Source organism: Pollachius pollachius, assembly GCF_949987615.1.
Source record: "Pollachius pollachius genome assembly, chromosome: 4".
NCBI classification, from domain to species: domain Eukaryota; kingdom Metazoa; phylum Chordata; class Actinopteri; order Gadiformes; family Gadidae; genus Pollachius; species Pollachius pollachius.
The window spans coordinates 27,018,704-27,041,568 of NC_136937.1; the positions used below are offsets into that span (position 1 = coordinate 27,018,704).

Below are 22,865 nucleotides of genomic sequence, written 5' to 3' on the forward strand. Positions count from 1 at the left end.
CGGTATGGCTTTGGCGCATTTCATTTGGGTGTTCCTCTACGTTGTGTTACCGCGGCGCGGCGGCGCGGGACGGCATGCGTCAAAGCCTGCGCTGCATGCGTTTGCCCCCCCCCTCTTGATGTCTGTCCCTCTGCCCTTCTTTGGCTGTCTGTCCCCCACTTCCTCGTCGCCGTACGGTGCCTTGTGTGTTTGTGTGTGTGTGTGTGTGTGTGTGTGTGTGTGTGTGTGTGTGTGTGGGACGCGGTGCGGGTCATGTCTCTGATGGGTGACATGAATCAGCACTTTTGTCTGTCTGTGTCTTTGTGCCAGTATATATGTGTGTGTAAGTGTTTGTTTGTGTCTGTGTGTTTCTTTGTTTCTCTGTACCTGTATGTATATATGTGTGTGTGTGTGTGTGTGTGTGTGTGTGTGTGTGTGTGTGTGTTCGTGTGTGTGTACGTGATTTTGTGTCTTAGTGTGTGTGTGTCTTTGTGCCTGTAGATGTGTGTTAACGGGTTTGTAGTGTTTTGTTCCTGTACAGTCTCTCCCCCTTGCTGAGATTTACCAGCCCTTCAAATTAAACACAGAACATCAAGTGAACATCATCGTCTTTGTACCCACTTTGAACCCCCGACAGCCCCCCAATTCTACCGGGAGGCCCCCAATATACCCTCAACACCTCTACTGGGAGCCCCCCAATATACCATCAACACCACTACTGGGAGAGGGGTAGAAAGGCACATAGACCGGGGGAAAAGTTGACAGGTAGACACAAAGACAGGTAGACAGATAGACAGATAGACAGATGAAGGGTGTACAAATAGACAGGTAGAGAGATAGACGGGTAGAAGGTAGACTGACAGAAAGATGGACAGGTTGACAGACAGACAGGTAGACATACAGACAGGGTGACAGATTAATAAACAGATACACAGACAGATAGACGGGTAGACGGATAGACAGGTAGACAGGGGCCTAGAGATATTCAATTTATAATGATTTCCATTTAGAAATGTAAATGTGAATGCAAATGTAGGTAGACTGGTAGAATGGTATACAGCTAGACAGATAGACAGACATATGGTTAGACAGATAGACGGGTAGATGGACAGATGGTTACACATACAGACGGGAAGACAGATAGACATGTAGATAGACCGACGGTTAGACAGATAAACGGAGACAGACAGATAAAAGGTGAGACAGGTACAAGGTGTGTCATGCTACTCTTTCACCTGCAGGGGTTCCTCATTACCTCTTAATGAGGAGCCGTGTAAGGGGTCGCCCAGTGACCACAGCAGGGGCTACATCACAAGATGCCTGGCCGAGTTTCGACGTCGGATGGGGGGCTATGTTTGTGCGTGTGGTTCGGTGTTAGTGTATGTAGTGTATATATATAGTATATATGTGTGTTTGTGTGTAAGTGTGTTTTTTGTAACCCTTTCCAAGAGTAAAGTCTCTTATGTGTTTGTATTCAGAGGGGCCACAACATGACACTTACATCACAACAACGACACAGCTGGTTTACCCTGGTTTACCTGTCACTCTCTCCTGCTGTCTCCATCTCTTTCTCTCTCTCTCTTTCTCTCTCTCTTTCTTTCTCACTTCATCGCTCTCTCTCTCTCTCTCTCTCTCTCTCTCTCTCTCTCCTTTCTATTTCTTTATCACCTTTGTCTCTCTATTCCTCTCTCCCCATTCTCCCCTGTCTCTCTCCCCCTCTTTTCCTCTCTATCCACCTCCCACTCCCCCCTCTCTTTCTCGCTCCTCCCTCTCTCCCCATCACTCTCACCCCTTTCTCTTTCCCTTCTCTGTCTCCCTCCCCCTCTCTCTCTCTATCTCTCTATCTTTCTCTTTCTCTCTCTCGCCCTCTTTCTCTCTCTCTCCCCCTTCTGCCCTCTCTTTCTCTCTCCCCAACCTCTCTCTCTCTCTTTCTCTCTCTCTCTCTCTCTCCCCCCCCTCTTCTCCTCTCTCTCTCTCTCTCCCCCCCCCCTCTCTCCCTCTCTCTCCCCCCCCCTCCCCCCTCACCAGGACCTCTGAATCAGATCCGCTCCAGCCTGCTGGGCTCCACGTCGGACTCCAACCTCAACAGGTACAGCGCCATCAACAAGATCCCCCTGATCACGCTCAACTTCTCTGAGGCCAACAACGACCGCCGCTGCCCCTCGCCGCCGTCCTCCGAGAAGACCATCATCGCCCCCAAGGTCAAGAACACGCACAACGTCACCGACAAGGTCACGCAGGTGAGCGCCCTGCCGCCGTCGGGGGGGAAAATGGGCGGAAAATAGCGTTGCAAAATTGCGTTCACGTTTTGGTGTTTGTAAGTCGGATTTCTTATTTAATTGTTCTAATTGTTAATAAGAAATTTGTGTGCGTGTGTATCTGTGTGTGTGTTTGTGCGGAAATAACACTACAAAAATGCGCTCACGTTTTCGTTTTTTTTAATTCCAATTTGTGATTTAATTATTGTAATATTTTGTGTCTACCTAGTTGTGCCACTTCCTCTGGGACTGGCAAAGTTGTTGTTTTTGGGTCCTCAATAGTATTTTGTAATAATAGTAGGGCTTTTTAGATGTTCTGGGAACAAAGCTTGAGGTTCTCGACTGATGATATACTTTGAGGATTTTTTTAGGTAACAAAACAACCCTAAAAGTTTTTGAGGAACTTCCCTGGAAGTTAAAATTGTTCCCTTTCATGTGGAAAAGTTGGAAAGCACAATTGTAGTGTTTCGGATGGAGCGCACCACTCTCAAAAAATACAAGATTTAAGAGTTCAGCGCAACAAGGGCACATTTTTCAAAGTGGTGGCATGTCTTTAATCTTTGTGAGTTATGATCAAGCACAGAATGGGGAATTCATGAGAAGGGTATTTCTGATTGGAGGATGATAAATGGAGAATCGAGTGTTCGGGTGATAAGGGGGTTGGCCGTAGACATTACCTACAGTTTTCCTACATCAAGGAAAATGACTTTTTGACATAAAGAGAGACTTTATGTCTTTATGTCTCTCTTTTTGACATAAATAGAGACTTTATGTCTTTATGCATAGCAAAACTTAACAGATTGCATTTATACAGCACTTTACTAACCAGTGGCACTCAAAGCACTTTACAATATTACTCAAAGCACGTTTACCCATTCAAAAACCCATTCACACCCCTTCTCTTTCTGAGCTGTAAATTGAAGTTATATGCATGTTAATTGGTGTAAACATGAACATGGGTGTTACAAATACTTATAGTCTGGGTTTTATGTCATTCATTGAAAAGAATATAGCAAGCATTCCGATTGATCTTCCTTTTATTAAGGTGATATTCAGATCCAGCACATTTATACTGGATTTTTTTTTTCAGCGGTTCATAACCAGCATAAAAATAACTAAAGGATACATTTAGTTAAATGTTATGAGGACCCCCTACATCTTTCAAAGTATCCCTAGGGTTACACAGGAATAGCCCCATTTGAGAAACGCTGTGCGAAATAACTATTAATTAGTTACTCATTTGTTCCGCTGTCATAGCTTCCTCTTCACAAAAACAAGTTGCCATGAATTCCCATCATGCACCTCTCTCCCTACCACCGGTGAACCCAAGCCCTTCCTCTTTTGATGAAAAAGCCCCCCGGTCCCCTTGTTGCCGCGGTGCCAGATATTAAAAAATCAACAACAGGACCGAACGCCAACCCCCGCCTTCCCCTCCCCCCTCGGCAGGTGCAGTGCCTTGTCTTGCCCACCCCTCCCCCGGCCATGCAGGGTTATTAGCACTGGGAAATGAGCCATTCATGGCGGGGCGAAAAGCATAGTCACCACCGAGCTATTTTAAACCCAGCCTGCTGAATTATTCATCAGCTCTCAGCACTCAGTCCCCCATACCCTGTCCATCAAACAGTTATCTGGAAACCCCCCCTCCCGACTGCCACCAGTGGATACCCTGCTGTGAAGGGGCGGGGAGGGGGCTTCCGTTCGCTCATGGAGCTGAGATGGTTGAGGATGACGATGAGTTTGATTTAAAAGGGAATTCATGAGAACAGGAAAAGATCTATGGAGGTTTGATTGATCGATTGATTTTATTTGACCATTTTTATATAAAATATGAGCAGTACTCTATGTCATACATTAAAATACATACATATGGATTTATGTCACATGGATGACACAATAAAGCCCAAAGGCTTATTTCCATTCTGGTCCCTTGCATTAAGGTATGCATTAATCAAAAACGGCAGAACCTCAGACCTAAACTCTGAAAAACTCAAACCAAACAAACTACAGTAAACGTCCCTTTAACAGACAACAGAGATAGATGGATAAATTCTGTCTTCCTCCCGAAGGAAATTCCGAAGATAATTCAAGGTTACACAACCCGCCCCCCCTCAAAATAAAAACCCAGCCGATGCCTCGGACCACGACAAATGATGATGGAACGCAAAACACGGTTCGCCCTCGCAGGGTCACGCGGTCAGCCGCCCGGCGACCGGCGTCACACCTCGTGCTGTATCCCACGACGACCGCGTCACCCGTGATTAACAGGAAACGGAATCCCCCGGGGTTAGTTTACGTCTGGCAGACGGCCTGGCCATCTCTCTACTGTTACAGGAAAAGGGGTCAAGGGTCATCCTCTGAGAGATGGATACAGTGGCAGTTGTGAGGAATTAGTGTTTTTGTGTGAGTGTGAGTGTGTGAGGGAAGGGCAGGAACTGAATGATCGGTGATGTACTTTCGGTTGTGATGAATGAATGAATCATTCACCATACATATATAGCCTACCCAGTGGACCGTATCAAACGTTGCTCATCTATCGGTGATACATCTAGGTGGACACACCCACTTGTGGTGTCAGAAGAGGCCGATTTTCAAAACGGCTTTTACCGGCTAATCACACTCACACCTGGTGGTATAATATGTTGCCTTTACATTTCTTAAACAATAGCAAATGTCGTTATCGGTTAACCAGGGCTCAGAGTTAATGTGTGACGTGAAATTAGCCTCCTGCTCATTATTGCCAACCCTATGGTTTACACGGGTTAACACACGTGCCATTGAGTTCACGGAGGGATTAGAAACACCCTCATCAGCCTCCGGAGAAGTTCCTGTATCGCTCACGAAAAGGTCAGCAATAGCGATATTAACATGGCTGTCATAAGACAAACAGTGACACATGAAAAACACACACTGGCTAAAACAGTTCATCGGTGATGGACATACAAAACCAATCAATACACACAAGCCATCGTCTGATAAGGCAACATATCTACAAGTCCAGCAGGCAGGAGGGTGTACTCGCTCTCTTGGGATGGTTTGTCACCAATGAATTGGTCGGCCAGGAAAGCTTATGTTGAGTTAATTTACGTATAATATTATATATATTCTAGTCTGCATTTTGAGGCTTGACAAACCATTGCTAATTTTCTGTCAAGTAACCAAAAATCTATGGACATGGTGTAATGCGTCTGAAGTCTAACACCTTTTACAACAATATGGGAAACACTTATTCCCCCGAGCTCATCACTCAGCGGCGCATCGCTAAGCAGTGCAGATTACACAAACCTCTGTAAGGCTTTGTGGGGACACTAGTGTCTAGAAGGCTTTCCTTCAAGACACTCCTCTACACGGTAAGGGGACGAGTCTCGTTCAAGATGCTTACACTCTCCATTTTAATGTTTTGTGGGGACTCATCTAGTAGCTGGCTCAAGGTTGAAACTGTCAGGTCACTCTGTTTTGAGAAAACTATTTTCTTCTAGACACGTCCCGCCACGGTGAGGGAACGAATCTCGGTCAGGACACGTAGAATCGTCGTTGGAAAGGGGATTGAAGAGGTAGCTAGGTCGTAGCATGCGTGTTAGCGTAAGCGTTGCTAGGTCCCTCGATGTGGAGCACCTCAGGGCACGCCGCGAGGCCCCATGTGATTCAGGGAAACACAAAACAACACTCTAGATTTATAAATAATAGCCCAGGCTCTCTTACGCAGCATACGTCCGCCGAGAACCGGAGAAGGGAGAAAGCTAACCCTCATTTGCATAACATTTGAGTCCCAGCCAAAGATGAAACAAGTCTTCCATTATCAAACACGTGAGAGAGAATGAGGGAGAGGGAGAGAGAGAGAGAGAGAGAGAGAGCCAATCTGCGCTGGGATGGTGATGGCTACAGTAGGTGTGTTTTAATAATTAAAAGCCGATCATTTATTTAGAAACAGAATTGGCCAAAGCACACATTGGGATGCGGCTGTAACTCTGCCAACCAACCAGCTCATTCCCAGGATTACCCAGCATGCATTGAGGGGAAGTTTCCATTTGTGAAGCTGAGAGCTGCTTGTCCGGGTTTGAGCCTATGTGCGACTGTATAGTCCTGGTGCCTTAGTCTTCATTTGACACTCATTTATGTAATGCTGTAGTGTGAGATCATGCCTTGATTGGGCAGGTGGAGGCAGGAAACGGATTGTGATTACTACTAGGATCATTCTGGTTCACTGTCTGTGTGTGTGTGTGTGTGTGTGTGTGTGTGTGTGTGTGTGTGTGTGTGTGTGTGTGTGTGTGTGTGTGTGTGTGTGTGTGTGTGTGTTGTGTTGATATGGGTTTGATTGCATGTGTATGTCGATTTTAGTCCCTATGTCTGCTTTTGGGATAGCGTTTGTGTGTGAATGATGAGAATGTGTTCATTTAAATACATTTTCATTTAAATTCAAAAATCATTTACTTGTACACTTATATAAATATGTAAGGTCGTAATAATTATTTGAACTTTTACGATTCATATAAATATTCAGACAATTCCAACAAATGTTGAAAGTTATCAAAAATATGCTGACATATGAATATGAAAAAAAATGAGATTGTCATTTTAAATACTGCAACCATTTTGAAATCTCATGACAAGTTCTTTGAAATTCCAGGAAGGATTTTTCAAAACGTTTCAACGCTTCTTTGAAGTACCACGTCAGTCTGTTGAAATCTGACGACATTGGCTCGTAAACCTTTGAAATGTCACCGCAGTTCTCTGACATCAAACGGCCCCATCGCACCACAATCCAACAACCACCACCCTGGCACTTATCGAACTGAGTGCCTCTGCTTTGATTTACCCATGGTCACGTCCCTCCTCTGACCTCTTAAGTATTTTCAGTACGACTTCCCGCCTAAGGTTGCAGCGCTATGACCCAATACACGGTTGTGCCGCTTCGTGGTTTGTTTTCTAATAAGCAATTCCCTTCTCAAGGTGTGAAACGGTCTCGCCGTCACCCCCTTCCCTGATTCCTTCCACCCCTCTGGCCCTCCCCCGCCCCCACCCACAACCAATCATCTCGTTCACGGCGGTTACCACGGTGATCAGCGGTTTGAGAATGGAGGCCGGTGATTGAGACTTCACGCAGGCCTCTCTCGTTTGAATCCGTCGTTTGTTGATGTCTCTCTCTCGCCCTTCTTCCCTCTCTCACAATCTCTGTCTCTCTCTCTCTGTCACTCACAACCTCTCTATCCGTCTCTCTCTCGCACTCTCTCAATCTCTCTGTCTCTCTCTCCCACTCTCTCAATCTCTCTATCTAACTCTCTATCCATCTAATGCTCCCATCTCTCACTGCTATTTTCTCTCTCTATCCCTCTTGTAACCCTCTTTATCTCTCCTTGTCTTCCGTACTCCCTCCCTCTCTCCTCTCCTTATTTCTCTATTAATTTTCCTCTTCCTCTTGCTCTCTCCATCTCTCTCCTATTTCTATCTCTCCCTCCTTAAGTCCGTCCCTATCTCCTCTTCCTCCCCCACCTCCTGCTCTCTCTCTCTCCCTCTCTCTCTCTCTCTCTCTCTCTCTCTCTCTCTCTCTCTCTCATAGCGGTGTCGAGCCGTTACATATGGGTTAGCATGCCAATAGGGACGCCCTGCACATACACACGCATGGACTACGAACACAAATCCGATTCTATGACATGAAAGCGGCATTCCAATTTCCAAACTAATATATCTACTTATATAAAGGAACTAATTTACATGAAATAATAAGAAATATTTTATAATTCTAATTAACAAATCGTAGTGTAATTTCAAAGCGTTCCGTACCGACAACTTTCGGTCTGACACACTTCAGGCCCGAGGATTCACAAATGAGCTGATTAGAGCTTGTTAGCTTAATGGAGTTATTCACAGAAAGAGTGAAGGCTGTGGCAGTCCTGTTGGCATAGTGTTTCCCATGATGAGTCCCCCCTAAAGCTATTGGTGAAAACGTGTGATGTGCTGTATGCACTGAATCAACATTAAAACACATTCGCAGTACATTGGTCAAAGCATTCGTTGTGTGCGTGTCCAAAAGACTTGTTTCATTGTATATGTATGTATCTTGTCATTCCTTTAAGTGTTTGTACGTCAGTGGTTAGCAGGTATCTCTTGCAAAATACAAACCTGAAGTGAAGGTCAAAAATATTTATAAAACTCATTATCTATCGAGCACCATTTAAATAGCAATTTCTCTTTGTGGATTAGTGAAGTGTTATCTTATCTCTTATCTCAGACGAAGATCCAACTTAATACTCCTCCCCTCCCTCCTCAACCTCCTACTCTCCTCAACATCATTTCCTCCCTCTCCTCTTCCTATTCCACCTCCTCTGTCCTCCACATCCTCCTCCTTCCTACATCTTTTCTTCCTCCTCCTCCACCTCCTCTTCCTCCGTCCTCAATCCCCTCCCCCCTCCTCTTTTCTCCATCACCTCTTTCACCTCCTTCCTCCTCCACCTCCTCCCTCCATCCCCTCCTTCACCTTCTCCTTCCACCATCTCCTCCTCCTTCCTCCACTTCCACCACCACCTCCTCCTTTCTCCATCTCCTCCACCTCCCTTACCTCCCCTAACCACCTCTTCCTCCTTCCTCCTCCCCCTCCACCACCTCCCTCTCCTCCTCCCCCTCCTCCTCCACCACCACAACCCCCCCCTTCTCCCTTCTCCCTCCTCCTCCACCACCTCCTCCTTCCCCCATCTCTTCCTCCCCCTCCACCTCCTCCTCCTCCTCCCCCCTCCCCCCTCCCTCCAGGTGCTGTCGCTTGGCGCCGACGTGCTGCCCGAGTACAAGCTACAAACCCCCCGCATGGACAAGTGGACCATCCTGCACTACAGCCCCTTCAAGGCGGTGTGGGACTGGCTCATCCTGCTGCTGGTCATCTACACGGCCATCTTCACGCCGTACTCGGCCGCCTTCCTGCTCAACGACCTCGAGGAGCAGCGGCGGCGCGAGTGCGGCTACTCGTGCTCGCCGCTCAACGTGGTGGACCTCATGGTGGACATCATGTTCATCGTGGACATCCTCATCAACTTCCGCACCACCTACGTCAACGTCAACGAGGAGGTGGTGAGCCACCCGGCGCGCATCGCCATCCACTACTTCAAGGGCTGGTTCCTCATCGACATGGTGGCCGCCATCCCCTTCGACCTGCTCATCTTCGGCTCGGGCTCCGACGAGGTGAGGCGGGCGGACGTTTCTCTGTTGTGGGGTTTGTGCGCAGTGTTGGGGGAGTTACTTAAAAGTAGTGTTTGCCCGTTACTCTGTACTTGTTGCTTGTTGCTCGTTACTCGTTACTCGTCACTTAAAAAAGTAATCTGTTACTTCACATAGTTACCCTTGCTGGTCGTGTGCATCGGTGGAACGCGGGGCTCGTGGTGAACGGCGGGAAGAGCTTTGGACTTGGCAAAGCAAATGTTGCTAGGCATTGGAAAAGAGCCATGAATAGGGTCAGAGCTAGAAAGAGAGCATGCTAAGAATACACATGGTCAAAATACAACACTAGCATTGCAGAGGTTGTAGCAATGGAGGATGTAGCATGTGTGTCCTGTTGAGTTTAGACAAAGGACACCTATGAAATGATAAGAAAAGTATACATATTAAATATGCTAAATAAAAGATGGAGGTGTGTCCATGATCATGTACATTCCTGTGTAGGTCGGTGTGTGTGTTTGTGTTTTTGTTTATGGGGATATCATCGTTTGGCGGCCAGACAAGATGACAAAGCCAAGGGGCCAGGCTTGTGTGTTTGAGTCGGTCGGTTTGTGTGTGTGTGTTTATGTGGTCATTTTTGGCTCGCGGGTCAGACGAGTTGGGAGTGGGTAGACTAACGTGTATTTGGCTGGTTGATTGGTCTGATCTGTATTTCTTAAATATAAATCAACCATCGCTATTTAAATTGATATACCTTGAATTAATTCATTTCATTGTGTTATTAAGTAGACTTTCATCCAAAACTGTTCAGACTCAGGAGCAGGTTGGGGTTAATGTCCCCGTAGCTCTAAAAGCCCTACAGGCTAGACTGTGGGCACCGAGGATTGAACCCGGAACCTTCCTTCTGCGTGTGAAACACGGTCGCCCCTAGTAGACAATCCGGCCTATTATCATACACTCAGGGACACGTCTGAACCGAGCTGCAGGCGTTGACACAGCCGGCTGCAGAATATCTCAGCGACACATTAAATACTTTTATGGATCATCCGTCAAGACACAGGTCGATTTTAATATGTAATAAAAACAGACCAAGGTGCCACCAATGTGTGACATAACACAACAGCCAGAAATTTGATGTAGCGGCCCAACCGCGGCACACATGTTGTGTGTGTGTGTGTATGTTTGTGTGTCTATGTGTGTTCATTTGAATTTGAATGTGTGTGAACCTTGAGTGCCTTTGTCTGTGTGTACGTCCACACGTTTTTGTGTGTGCATCTTGTTCGTACGTGTGTAACTGCTCAGTTGTCAGTATATGTGTGTGTGTGTGTGTGTGTGTGTGTGTGTGTGTGTGTTTGGGTGTGTGTGTGTGGTGTAGCTGAGTCATTTACGGGGCCCTTTGTGAGGTGAGATGAGGGGCCTTAGGGGAGCAGAGCTGGCACTTGAGTGACAGATGGCACGAGCGTTCTCGACGGCGGAATATCGCCGCGGTAACACTCATGTACGTCGTCCCTGCGCAGCGGGACAAGGGTGCATGTCAGCTCCCCTCTTTATGAGGCCTGAATATGTGATAAAGTAGTGTGTATCTGCTTCCCTCTGGTTGAGATGGACAGTCCTCACAGGGCAGGTCCCCGATTTACACTACCATAGGAGTGTGAGGGCAGTCCCCAAAAATTATTTTGAAAATGAGTCTTACCCTAACGCTAAACCTATGAAACTCTGGTTTTATTAGTCGAGTAGCAATGGAACAATTTAGAATTTACTCTACCACCACCATACAATATATATTATGGATCATATTGTCTCTGACACAGATATGGCTTCCAATCACGACTCGGATGGAGATTGACTGAAATTATTGTTGAGGCCAAGTTCATTCGGGATACAGTATGAAGCTGTGAAAAAAGAACTACGTCTTTACCTAGTCCCGGCTATCTGACTGTCTAGGCGGGTAATTTAATTGAAGTAACCTTTCAGAAGAAGTCCTGCTGTCATGAGTGACATGCAAGATAAAGGGTGAATCTTGACAGCATCGGCACAACTTTCCTTCGGGGGCCGACGACTGCACGCTACGGCGCCAACCCCACCTTGTCACAGCTTGAGCGCTCTGCCATTTTCCCGTGTAATATTGGAGAATTTTTCCTTTCTTTCGGGGGCCAGGGACACAGGAGACTATTTTTAAACATAATCCCGTGCACCTTTTTGGTTGCCTGGGAAACCGTCTAGTTCTTCTTCAAGATTTTTTCGCTGATGTCATCAGGGCCCAAGTAGGCCCCTGGGCTCTTCTCATGGAAGAGAGGATTTTTGGCTTTATTACCTTGTGGAGAGGCCCAGTCTGCCCCCCACCTTCCCTCAGAAGGACTCCCCAGCACCGCAGATGATCAGTCGAACAAAAACAATTCAGCTGTGGCTAATTTACAAACGGCCACTCCTTTGCAATGGTTATATTTTCGTACGGAGGCCTCTGTGTTCATAGCACAGAGCATTTGCCTGTTCTCACCCCTTAGTCAGACAGCCAGGCTCATCTGCAGAGTCTCATGTCATGAGGAGATTGCAAATCTTTTCATCTCTGTGGTTATATTCCAGCCGAGGATTTGAAATTAGTCTTCCTCGTCTCCAGTGTAGTCTGTGGAGAATTTACACAAAGATACCCCATGATTACCCCTGGGCCGGCCACTTAAGAAATATCATTTCAGCAACTGAGAGTCGTTTTTACAATGGACACAGTTCAACCTATATATTAACCAATTCTGACCCAAAAATATTTTTTCCTTTGAAATGGAGATAAATTTAGCCGTGACAAGCAAAGTGACGAGACACTACAAATCCAGGGCAGAACCAAGAAGGACGGCAAAGTACACGCTGTTCACAGACGTTTGACTTTTCATCGCTCAGAGGAACACACACAAAGTCTACAAAGTCTAGAGCGCACAACGTGCAGCAGCTCAGCGGGTTTTAACCACACAAACAAACCCGGTTGTACACCACTTGTGTCCCTGCTGTTACCGGGAGGCAGGCAAACGGTACACAGAGACAAGGACTTTGTTATTTACAACTCGGTCTTTGAGCTTTGATCCACAGGTATCCCAGGGATTCTAGTACCAGCTATTTGAGCTGTATCAACTAGTGGTTCAGGGCTGCTTTCTCAGGGAGGCCTGCAGGGGACTGTGGTCATCTGGGATAAAAACCCGGAACCTTTGAGCCAAGCATCTTAACCCTCACTGACTGTCCTGCCTCCGAAAGGCTTTACCGTATAAAGTATTTAACCAGGAGGGCTGTTCTGACACTGAGATGGCTCAGAGAGATATTACAGCTAATGGAGGCATTAGGGTGGGGGCAACCAGCCCTGAACTGGTATTAAACTCAATTTATTGGAGGCTCGGATTTGAATCAACATTATAGCAGAATGTCTGCTCTGCCCAGGGCAATATGCATGTCTGTCTGCTCTGGCAGTCAGACAGCCTTTAGTATTTCATCAACATTATCCAAAGGCACAAGAATTTGAGATACATGTTGTTTACGTGTGACTCAGTCTGTCGTTAGCGTGTGTATGTGCCCCTGTGTACATGTAAACATGTGTGGGCATGTTGGAGTGAGAGTATAAGCGCATGTGTGCCTGTGACTGTGGGTTTGTGTTTATGGGATCGTTTATGTGGGCAAAGCATGCTCGAGTGGGTGTGTGTGTGTGTGTGTGTGTGTGTGTGTGTGTGTGTGTGTGTGTGTGATGTGTGTGTATTGAATTTGCACGTGTAGGCGCAAAAACAACTCGCAGCCCTCCGTTCCAAACCACGACGTCTGTCAACTCGTCGTCAAAAACGAGGTACGGTCATACCATTCCTTCTGCCCCTTATCTGTGCTCCAGGTGTGCCGGAGGGGGCAGGGCTATCGCTAGCTAGGTGACGGAGCACGGGGGGGCGGTCTTTTTTTTTTGGGGGGGGGGGGGGGGGGGGGGGATATAATAATATCCACCTTCTCGGGGGATATTAGCCTGTAATTGTCTGGTGCGCTAGGGAGCGGGGTGGGCTATTAGCGCCCGCTAACATTCGCTTTATTGTGTTTACAGAGTGCCCGGCAGTGATATCATGTCCATTCGCCTCCCCCCTCCTCCCTCCCTCCCCCCCTCCAACCACCACCATCGCCACGGTTCCTGCTAACAGCCTGCGCGGTAATTTAGCTCAGCGAGCAAAAAGGACAAGGGAGGATTATAGTGCTTTGAATGAGATGGAACAGGAGGAGATAGTGTGTTTGTGTGTGTGTATATGTGTGTGTGTGTGTGTGTGTGTGTGTGTGTGTGTGTGTGTGTGTGTGTGTGTGTGTGTGTGTGTGTGTGTGTGTGTGTGTGTGTGTCATGGAGTATGAGTACCTAATCGTTGTTTATTTTCTCTATTGTTTGGCAGTTAAGTCTGAGAGGTTTATAATTGAATGATGAAGCGCCACACAGATTTCCCCACCGTCAATAACCTTTAGCTAATAGATTTACAGTTTAAAATGCGGCCATCAAAATACCCCAATTATATAGGCGTGTTTCTCATCCAAGTCGGGTGATACAAACAGGGTGATACAAACAGACAACAAAGTGTGTCTGTTTAATTGTTCAAGCATCTGTCAATTTTTTACCTCAGCGGGAATTAGGAATTTCCAAAATATGTTGCGCTTTTTTGTTGGTTCACCACATCCAAAGCTCTGAATGGACAAGGATTTTTTTTCAGTTGGATGTGAGCTGACAGTTGACATGATCCACGTGAAATCGTACGAGGGTTCAAACATACTGTGTGTTGAGTCTGTGTCACTATGAAGAATGACCTCTGGTGTACGATTATCCACAATGCACACATCCTCAATGCAGCTAATGTTTTTTTCCCCTTTGCTTTGTTGCCGAAATTGGTATGAGGAAGCAGCATTTGGCTTTTCTGTTATTTCTGTTGTGTAAGGGGATGGTTCAACAAAAAGTCCCCTTGGGTAAAACTGTCAAGCTAAATAATGAAAAGGTGTGTTTGTTTGTCTGATTCGCAGGATCGTTTTGTGGTGTGTAGTGGTGAAAAGACTTGCTATTGTTAAGAATTGTCTCTTGTTTGCTGTCAGGGTACGACATCCTCGAAACCATAAACCCTTTCCTCCATTTTCGAAGCCTGAGTCTAACTATGACTCACGATTCAGAACTCTTTATCTATTTAATTTTTTTTTAGTTAAAGGTCCCATAGCATGGAAATTTCATTTTGCAAGGTTTTCTAACATTAATATGTTATCATTGTAGAGCAAATGTTGTACACTTCTTTGTTATATGGATAACCGTTCTGCTGGTGGTGTTATGGCCGCGGAACACGCAGGGTTCTCTGACGTCTTTGGTATTTCCACAACAAGACTCGTAGTGGGGGTTATCTCCCTACTCGGCTCCACCACCAAGCGGCGGTGGAGCCTCGGCAGCGGGCAGCGGGGCTACGGCGGGAGACAATCGCGGTCAAAAATCGCAGGCAACAATCCCTTTCTCTTCCATGTCGCAGTTCAGTCTACTTCCGATTGATGTGGAAGTGGAAAGTTATCTCGGCCATGGTTGAAAAGGAATTGGGGGAAAGGAGCTTTGGCTTTGACTCCCTGAAGTACATGAACCACGACATGGAGGAGAAAGGGATTGTTGCCCGCGATTGTCTCCCGCCGGAGCCCCGCTGCCCGATGCCCGCCGCGAGGCACCACCGCCGCGAGGCACCACCGCCGCGAGGCACCACCGCCGCCGCGAGGCACCACCACCGCCGCGAGGCACCACCACCGCCGCGAGGCACCACCGCCGCGAGGCACCACCGCCGCGAGGCACCACCACCGCCGCGAGGCACCACCGCCGCGAGGCACCACCACCGCCGCGAGGCACCACCGCCGCGAGGCACCACCACCGCCGCGGGGCGGTGGTGGTGCCTCGACGCTGCCTGCTGACGAGGGAGGGGTGCCTTGGCAGTGGGCGGCAGGGCTCCGGCGGAAGACAATCACGGGCAACAATCCCTTTCTCCCCCATGGCGTGGTTCAGTCTACTTCAGATTGAAGTGGAAGTGGAAGAACCAGAGACGTCGGAGAACCCGCCGCAGTCGTTTGAGATTCATAATATCGTCTGGAGGTGCACGCAGCTTTTGGCCGTGATAATATATATTATATGATATAGATATCTATGTATAATATTTATATTATTTAGATATAGAGCTCCAGGACTCCCGCGGGAGCATCCGGAGTGTTCTAGTATATTTACAGAACACGGCCAAAAGCTGTGTGCGCCTCACCATTGCGATACATCCACTGTAAACACGAGCACATGGTACTGTGGCCGCAAGCCGCTCAGGGCCACACCCCCATCCTCCGCCTTGACCTGCCTCTAAAAGACGGTTTGTGGAAAGGTCATTGTGGGACTGGCTTGTAGTGGCTTTAATTCTGCACCAAGGCTAAATTTCTTGAACGTCTTCAAGTACTGTATTAGGGGCTCACTAACACCTATATAAAAGCATTCATAAAATAGCATGCCATGGGACCTTCAGACTTTTATTTATATGGGATTCTTTTCAATATTGAAATCCATTTTGCAAGAGAGCCATGAAACAATTTCACCTATTTAAAATATCACAAACAGGACTATTACGGAGAGACAGATACATCAATCTGAACATTAGGGACAAGGTTGTTAGCCTGGAGCATTTTAACATCCCTCAAAGGGATGAGTAATGGAGATATCACATTTCGATGTAGCTCATTCCAGAGATAAGGTGCATAATACGTTTATCGCCCATAAGGACATGAATTCGGCCTGACTGTGGCCCCGTCCACACGGAGCCGGAACGGGCGGAAACGATCCGGTTTCGTTTTATGCGGTTCAGGAATATCTCCGTAAAGACGGAGTCATCGATGCGAAACCGCATCGAGCTGTAGAAACGCTGTAGTAAATATTCAAGGCGCTGGTTCTCCACAGAAAAAGCGGAACGCAAGCCTGTGCGCATCAACCCTGTGCGCATTCAGCCTGCGCGCTGTATACAAAAATTCAGTTACGAGGAGATTCAACCTTTTAAATTGAGCAGAAGTACTTTTTAATGTACAGTTAGTAGTTACATTTATCAAGGGGCTATATTTAAAACTACAAATAGAATACAAATAAAATAATGAATAAAAAATTCAACGGAACTCTGACGTCCCCCAGCTGGTGGGGGGCTAATGACGTCATTGTTTGCGTTTCAGGCGTCCACGCGAATCCTAACACGAAACCGCATAGGTCCGGATAGATTTGAAACCACCTCCGAGGGTGGTTTCAGAAATGTGCGGTTTCGGGCATCGGTTCGCCGGCTCCGTCTGGACGGTCGGCCGAAACGCACAAGAGTTTTCCGGTTTCACCAAAAAATCAGCTCCGTGTGGACGGGGCCTGTGTGCGCCTTATACATTTAAAACCAACCAAAAAAAATGTGCAGACAGCAAAAAACAGGAGCGCAAACAACGAATACCAACGACACACTCGCTCAGTTAGCCAAAAATGCTGACTTTTCGTTTAACTTTTTTTTTTTTTTTTTTTTCTCGTCCCAGACCACCACGCTCATCGGGCTTCTGAAGACGGCCCGTCTCCTACGGCTGGTGCGTGTGGCCCGCAAGCTGGACCGCTACTCCGAGTATGGCGCGGCGGTGCTCATGCTGCTCATGTGCATCTTTGCGCTCATCGCCCATTGGCTGGCCTGCATCTGGTACGCCATCGGCAACGTGGAGAAGCCCTATCTGGAGCACAAGATTGGCTGGCTGGACAACCTGGGCGTGTCCATAGGTGAGCTCCTGCCACGATGAACATTTCCGATTAATAATATAATTTACATAATTTACATATTACATTTGTAAATTATATTAGTTTTGTCTGTTGTAGTAATGTATGCATTGATAATGTGCGTGACACAGTATGTGTCGAAGTGCAATGCTAAATGAGAGCGATGCTAAATAGCGTTAGCTGTTTTGTTATTTGTCTACAATAACGAGAGTGTGTCACAAATCATATCAATCTATTCACAGTACATAACTTGAGGGAATGAGTATTACGATGGCCTTTAATTCCACAAAAGTGTAAAAAAGTGTAAAAACTCATTTGACTCACTCCCGCTTTTTTGGGGGTCAACAGGGAAGAAGTACAACTACAGCGACCCCAGCTCGGGCCCGTCCATCAAGGACAAGTACGTGACGGCGCTCTACTTCACCTTCAGCAGCCTGACCAGCGTGGGCTTTGGGAACGTCTCCCCCAACACCAACTCAGAGAAAATCTTCTCCATCTGCGTCATGCTCATCGGATGTGAGTGAAGCATGTTCATTTAAATATAATTGTAGGCTATAGTGCGATTATCAAAAAGGTTGTACAATACCTTTCTTAGCACAGCCTGGTCACTCTGGGAATCATAATCCGTTACGCTGGCAGTGTTAATGCCAGGCTCAGGGGTTTGATTCAAGCTTCACATGTTAACATTCACGTGTTTATTTGGAATCTTCCGGAATTGTGGTCTTAGAGAGAGAGGAATAACTCTCATCTCCCTATTAATAGTAACTTCTCATCTTCCTATGAATAGGAAGCCAACAGGCAAGGCAGAAAATAGGATCAACTATAAATACGATCTTTCATCAAAAATAGATTCTTTAATCAACCACCAACCACCACCTTTTTTTAGCACATCTGCGGTTCGAGTTTTGTGAAGCAAAACATGCTAAAATAGGATTTTGGTCAGTTGTGTTTATAAGTTTGTTTGAGAAACCTGGTTTAAGGGCATCATCGAATAATTCAGTTGATGATACGACTGTCCCTGCAAATCTTGGCAATGGAATTCCTCAAAAGAAACATTCACACACACTCCTACCTTTCAGTTTGGAGGACGGCCATCAACCGACAGGGACAGGGAGAGTGGGTGGTGTGAATGTGTTCCAGAATGAGGAAGCTTTCCAAACTGCTCTCGGCACCGAGAAATGGAAACCATCATAATATTCGACTCTTTGCCCTCAAGCTATCTGGTGCATCGACGATTTAGATAAACAGTGAGATGCTAGGGGAAGGGTGTTGGTGTGAGTGGTCAACTCCCAGCCAGAACATACTGAGTTCTAACCCCAATATCCCGACCCTTCTCTGTAGTTATCCTTGAGCAAGATGCCCGTGGAATAGTACCTTCTCCATGCTGCTTAATGACCATCTGAATTCACTTTTTAACCTTCATGTTACTTTGACTAAAAGCATCTTATCAATGACTAAATAGTAAACAGATAACGGTTGAGTCTCATTAAGTTTGTGTGCTTTTGGGAGCACAACTTATAAGGCTCATATTTGGATTTCAAGGACGATGATAATAGATTTATACAGATCTATGCATAAAGGATGTGTGCTAATGTAATGGCTAATCCACATCACTCCTGGTGGAAAATAAATCAAAGCAAATGTTTTTGATAAAGAAGACTTCATACAATTAAATTGAACAAAGTGCGCTAGAATAATACCAAATAAAATACTTTCATCTTGAAAGGAAATAACAAAGAGAGAGGTTAATTTTAAGCTGCTTTGCAATTGGGCAAAAAACCCACCATCATCCATTTACATCTGGCTTTGTCTTTTGTGGGAAAGATTACAATCAGCATTAATTCCCGGGACAATTGACTCTGTAGTAGCCACAGGTATTCATCTGCTCCAGCTCAGATCGGCAGTGATGGAAACATGACACCTTTGAAGTTCCGGACATCCGCATGTAAATAGAAAGGAACAACATGCAAGAAATAACTGAGTTTGAAACCCTACTGTTTACTAACCCTGTTTTTTTACTGCTTACAAACCCTTTTTCTACTGTTCATGAACCCTGCTTTCTACCGTTTACTAACCCTGTTTTCTACCGTTTACCAAACCTTTTTACTTCTTTATACTCACCCTGTTTACCAGCGCGTTCATGGCACAGAACATGACACACAAGCAACAAAACAGAAAGCCACCCTTGTCTACAGGCAACAGGAAAGGAGTCTAATTTAAGCGGGGGGGGGGTTCCGCGTTTAAAAACCTTCATATACCCGCTAATTCTAATTGAAAAACGGTACGAGACAAGGCAAGAACGAAGAAGACACAAGGAGCCCTTTAACACCGTGACTCTCCCCTGTCTCCCTCCTCCGCCTCTTCCCTCCACCAGCCCTGATGTACGCCAGCATCTTCGGGAACGTGTCGGCCATCATCCAGCGGCTGTACTCAGGCACGGCACGCTACCACCTGCAGATGCTGCGGGTGAAGGAGTTCATCCGCTTCCATCAGATCCCCAACCCGCTGCGGCAGCGGCTGGAGGAGTACTTCCAGCACGCCTGGAACTACACCAACGGCATCGACATGAACATGGTACATGGAGGCGGCCCCACCGGAACCTTCTGGGTCTTGGGGTCTTTTTTTTTTTTACAGTTTTTTTGTTTTTGATTTCTCACAGGCTTAGGTTGGGGCGAAAAAAAATCTGTAACTTTTTGTTGTGTATTGTAATATTTTGTTTAGCTAAAAGAGTACGGAATCGAAATGTATTTAAAAAAAGTCACCGCTACTAATTTGTTTTACAATTTTTACTTAATTGTAAGGATTTAATTTGTCCATTGATGTTGAGGTTTGCTTTTAGTAAAAAAAAAAAAAGATAATAAACACATAGTTTGAATAAACAAATATGAATGAAAATGAAAATATAATTGATAGAATCACCGCCCTCATGATCAATCCCATGAGCTGTAAAGCCCCCAAGGTCAGCAGATCGGATTGGATTTAAATTCAGCATGATGACTTCTGCTCCGCTAATCCCTTCTGCTGGCCAGATTTACATTTTTTATCCAGCGGATTTACCAAGTTTGCGTACCCCGCTGACATAATTAAACAAAGAGATAATACCCTTCTTAAGAATCCAGTCGGGGTAATTAAACCGCTTTTCTTTTTGAAGGATTGTTTGTCTTGTGCTCGTCTGTCTAGCGTTTTTGTCGCTTCTTGAAAGAAAACTGTGTTTTGTTTTGCAATATTGTGTTGATTCTGACTCTGGCTTTCCCCCCCTTGTGCTGTGATACTCATCTAAGTTTGTCTCTTCCATGTCTGCCTCGTATCAAATGGAATGGGTCGACCACTCTGGTAAGCGCAGGAGGTACTGGTGTGAACAGCCCTAATGTCTCTATGAAATCACCCTGTGTGTAGACCTGATGGATAGTGTGTGGCGCGGTCGTTGACCCCAGTAGACGTTTAGCTTAGCCTTGCTCCGTTTGACACTAGTCGTAGTGGCGGAGCAGTGGGGCAGTTTTCGTTGTTAGCCATTAGAATGATGCCTTGGTGTGGGAGGGCTTGTTTGCAGCCGTTTGGTTTTTCTACCTTTAGCTCGACACTCGTTGGGTTTTACACAGTGTGTGCTTTCTCCTCCAGTGCATGCAGGCCAGACTCTCTCTCTCTCTCTCTTTCTCTCTCTCTCTCTCTCTTTCCCTCTCTCTCTTGCTCTCTCTCTCTCTCTCTCTCTCTCTCTCTTCCTCTCTCTCACTGTCTCTCTCTCTCTCTCTCTCTTTCCCTCTCTCTCTCTCGCTCTCCCTCTCTCTCTCTCCCTCTCTCCTCTCCCTCTCTTCCCCTCTCTCACTGGCTCTTGCACTCTCTCTTGCATGTTTTTTGCATGAAATCTGTGTATTCAAAACACTCTCACACACACACACACACACACACACCCATACACATAACACCACGATGACAACCAGAGAGAGTGAATCACGCCTGTGGATGTGGGCGCATGCAGTCTCGCCTGCCGCTGCCAAACACATATCCCCCCCCACCGACCCATCTCTCCCCCCCGTCCCCGATCCCTCCCCCCTATAGGGAGGGTCTGTGGAGGCCCCTGCACTTGCCAAATGTCGTTCTATCTTTCCTTTCCAAATCTTCACAGCACTCTCGATTATTTACTCATCTTATATGGATTTAGTTATTTTAGTCTTTTGGTTCATTTATTTTTTAAATGGCTTCCAGAGCCCGATCGGACAGCGTAGTAGCCCAGTGCAGAAATGTGTGCCAACTGAATCCCCACATGCTAACAGGTAGATGCAGACGCCAAAGTGTGTTTTTGTTGTTCCAGCGTGGGCCTTTGTGTGCGTGTGTGTCCGTCAGTCTTAAGCTTTCCTCCAGTCTTCTCTGTTTTTCTAAGTATTTCCTCTATCACCTCTTACGCCTTATAATATTATATCTTATGTAAATTCCCATCATTTGTTTTCCACCTCTTGTACCTCAAGGGTAAGTGTACACTTTAACTTAACCCCTGACTTCCTCTGTTGTTAAGCAAAGCTTTGGATTCTAAATACCTTTGCCCTAATGCTGTAATCATTTATTCAGTATTGATGGCGATACCTTGAACTAGCAGGCTTAATCTGTTCCGAGGTAAGTCCCTAGGGCCAGGATAAGTCCTGGCTAATTTGGATGCCAAGAATGCAAAGCAGAATTCTTTAGCTTAGTAATTGAAATGTGTTTCTTTGTGCCAAGATATGTTCTATCTTATTTAGCTGAGCAAATTTAGACCCACTGTATGAGCGCCAGAACAACGCATATTTTACACAAAGTAAAAATATATTTTTAAGATTTGTGTCGTCGCTTATGGCAACGCTGTGAAATGTTCAGTCTTGTATGTTCAGTCTTGTCCCAGCATGTCCTACTGCCAAAAATACCCCCCCAGCCCCTCCCGCTGCCCAAACCAAGCATCGTCATGGCAACGGCCAGTGTATTTCCACGAGTACAGAAGAAGAATTTGAGGAGAAGGAAACAAAAACCACAGATGGCAACTGTGTCAAAATTTCTCTGGAGGAAATGACAAAAAAAAAACGATCTGACCGTTGCATCACCTTCCCCTAGAACACCCACAAGACACCCACACACACACAAACAAACACACACACACACACGCGCGCACGCACACACACACCGTCAACATCATCAGTGTCAACGCAACGTACCACTTGTACCGCCATTGTTATTGTTTTTGAACGCTGTGTAAAATATAAAACATACACACAACCAAACCTCCCATCTGATCGGATCTGCCTTGGCCCCTCCCTCCCCCTGCGCCCCCCCAACCTCCCCAGGTCCTGAAGGGCTTCCCCGAGTGCCTGCAGGCGGACATCTGCCTCCATCTGAACAAGAACCTCCTGCAGGGCTGCAAGGCCTTCCAGGGCGCCACCAAGGGCTGCCTGCGGGCGCTGGCCATGCGCTTCAAGACCACGCACGCGCCGCCCAGCGACACGCTGGTGCACAGCGGCGACGTGCTCACCTCCCTCTACTTCCTGTCGCGCGGCTCCATCGAGATCCTCAAGGACGACATCGTGGTGGCCATCTTGGGTGAGTCCGAGCTCCAGCCGCCTCCCCTTGTGGTGTGGCTGAGGTATTGCAGTATGTCACCGACACGCCGACGATCTTGCAGGTCTGTAACCAGTACATGTCTGTATTTGTTTTCCCCCTCAGCTCGGGTCAACGAGGAAGCCACTGGTAAATGACCT

General features: G+C 46.5%; 1 protein-coding gene across 1 annotated transcript in view; it reads left to right on the forward strand.

The window, feature by feature from the left end:
* LOC307074097 (voltage-gated inwardly rectifying potassium channel KCNH7-like) overlaps nucleotides 1-22,865 on the forward strand; it is a gene marked incomplete at its 3' end in the record, with an annotated part of 39,753 nt that overhangs the window by 3,169 nt on the left and 13,719 nt on the right. Inside the window, exons 2-7 of the mRNA XM_079734099.1 lie at nucleotides 2,008-2,219; nucleotides 8,979-9,404; nucleotides 16,920-17,151; nucleotides 17,497-17,664; nucleotides 19,523-19,722; nucleotides 22,464-22,707. Coding sequence (XP_079590225.1) covers nucleotides 2,008-2,219; nucleotides 8,979-9,404; nucleotides 16,920-17,151; nucleotides 17,497-17,664; nucleotides 19,523-19,722; nucleotides 22,464-22,707 — 1,482 coding nt within the window. The remainder of the gene's footprint in view (nucleotides 1-2,007; nucleotides 2,220-8,978; nucleotides 9,405-16,919; nucleotides 17,152-17,496; nucleotides 17,665-19,522; nucleotides 19,723-22,463; nucleotides 22,708-22,865) is intronic.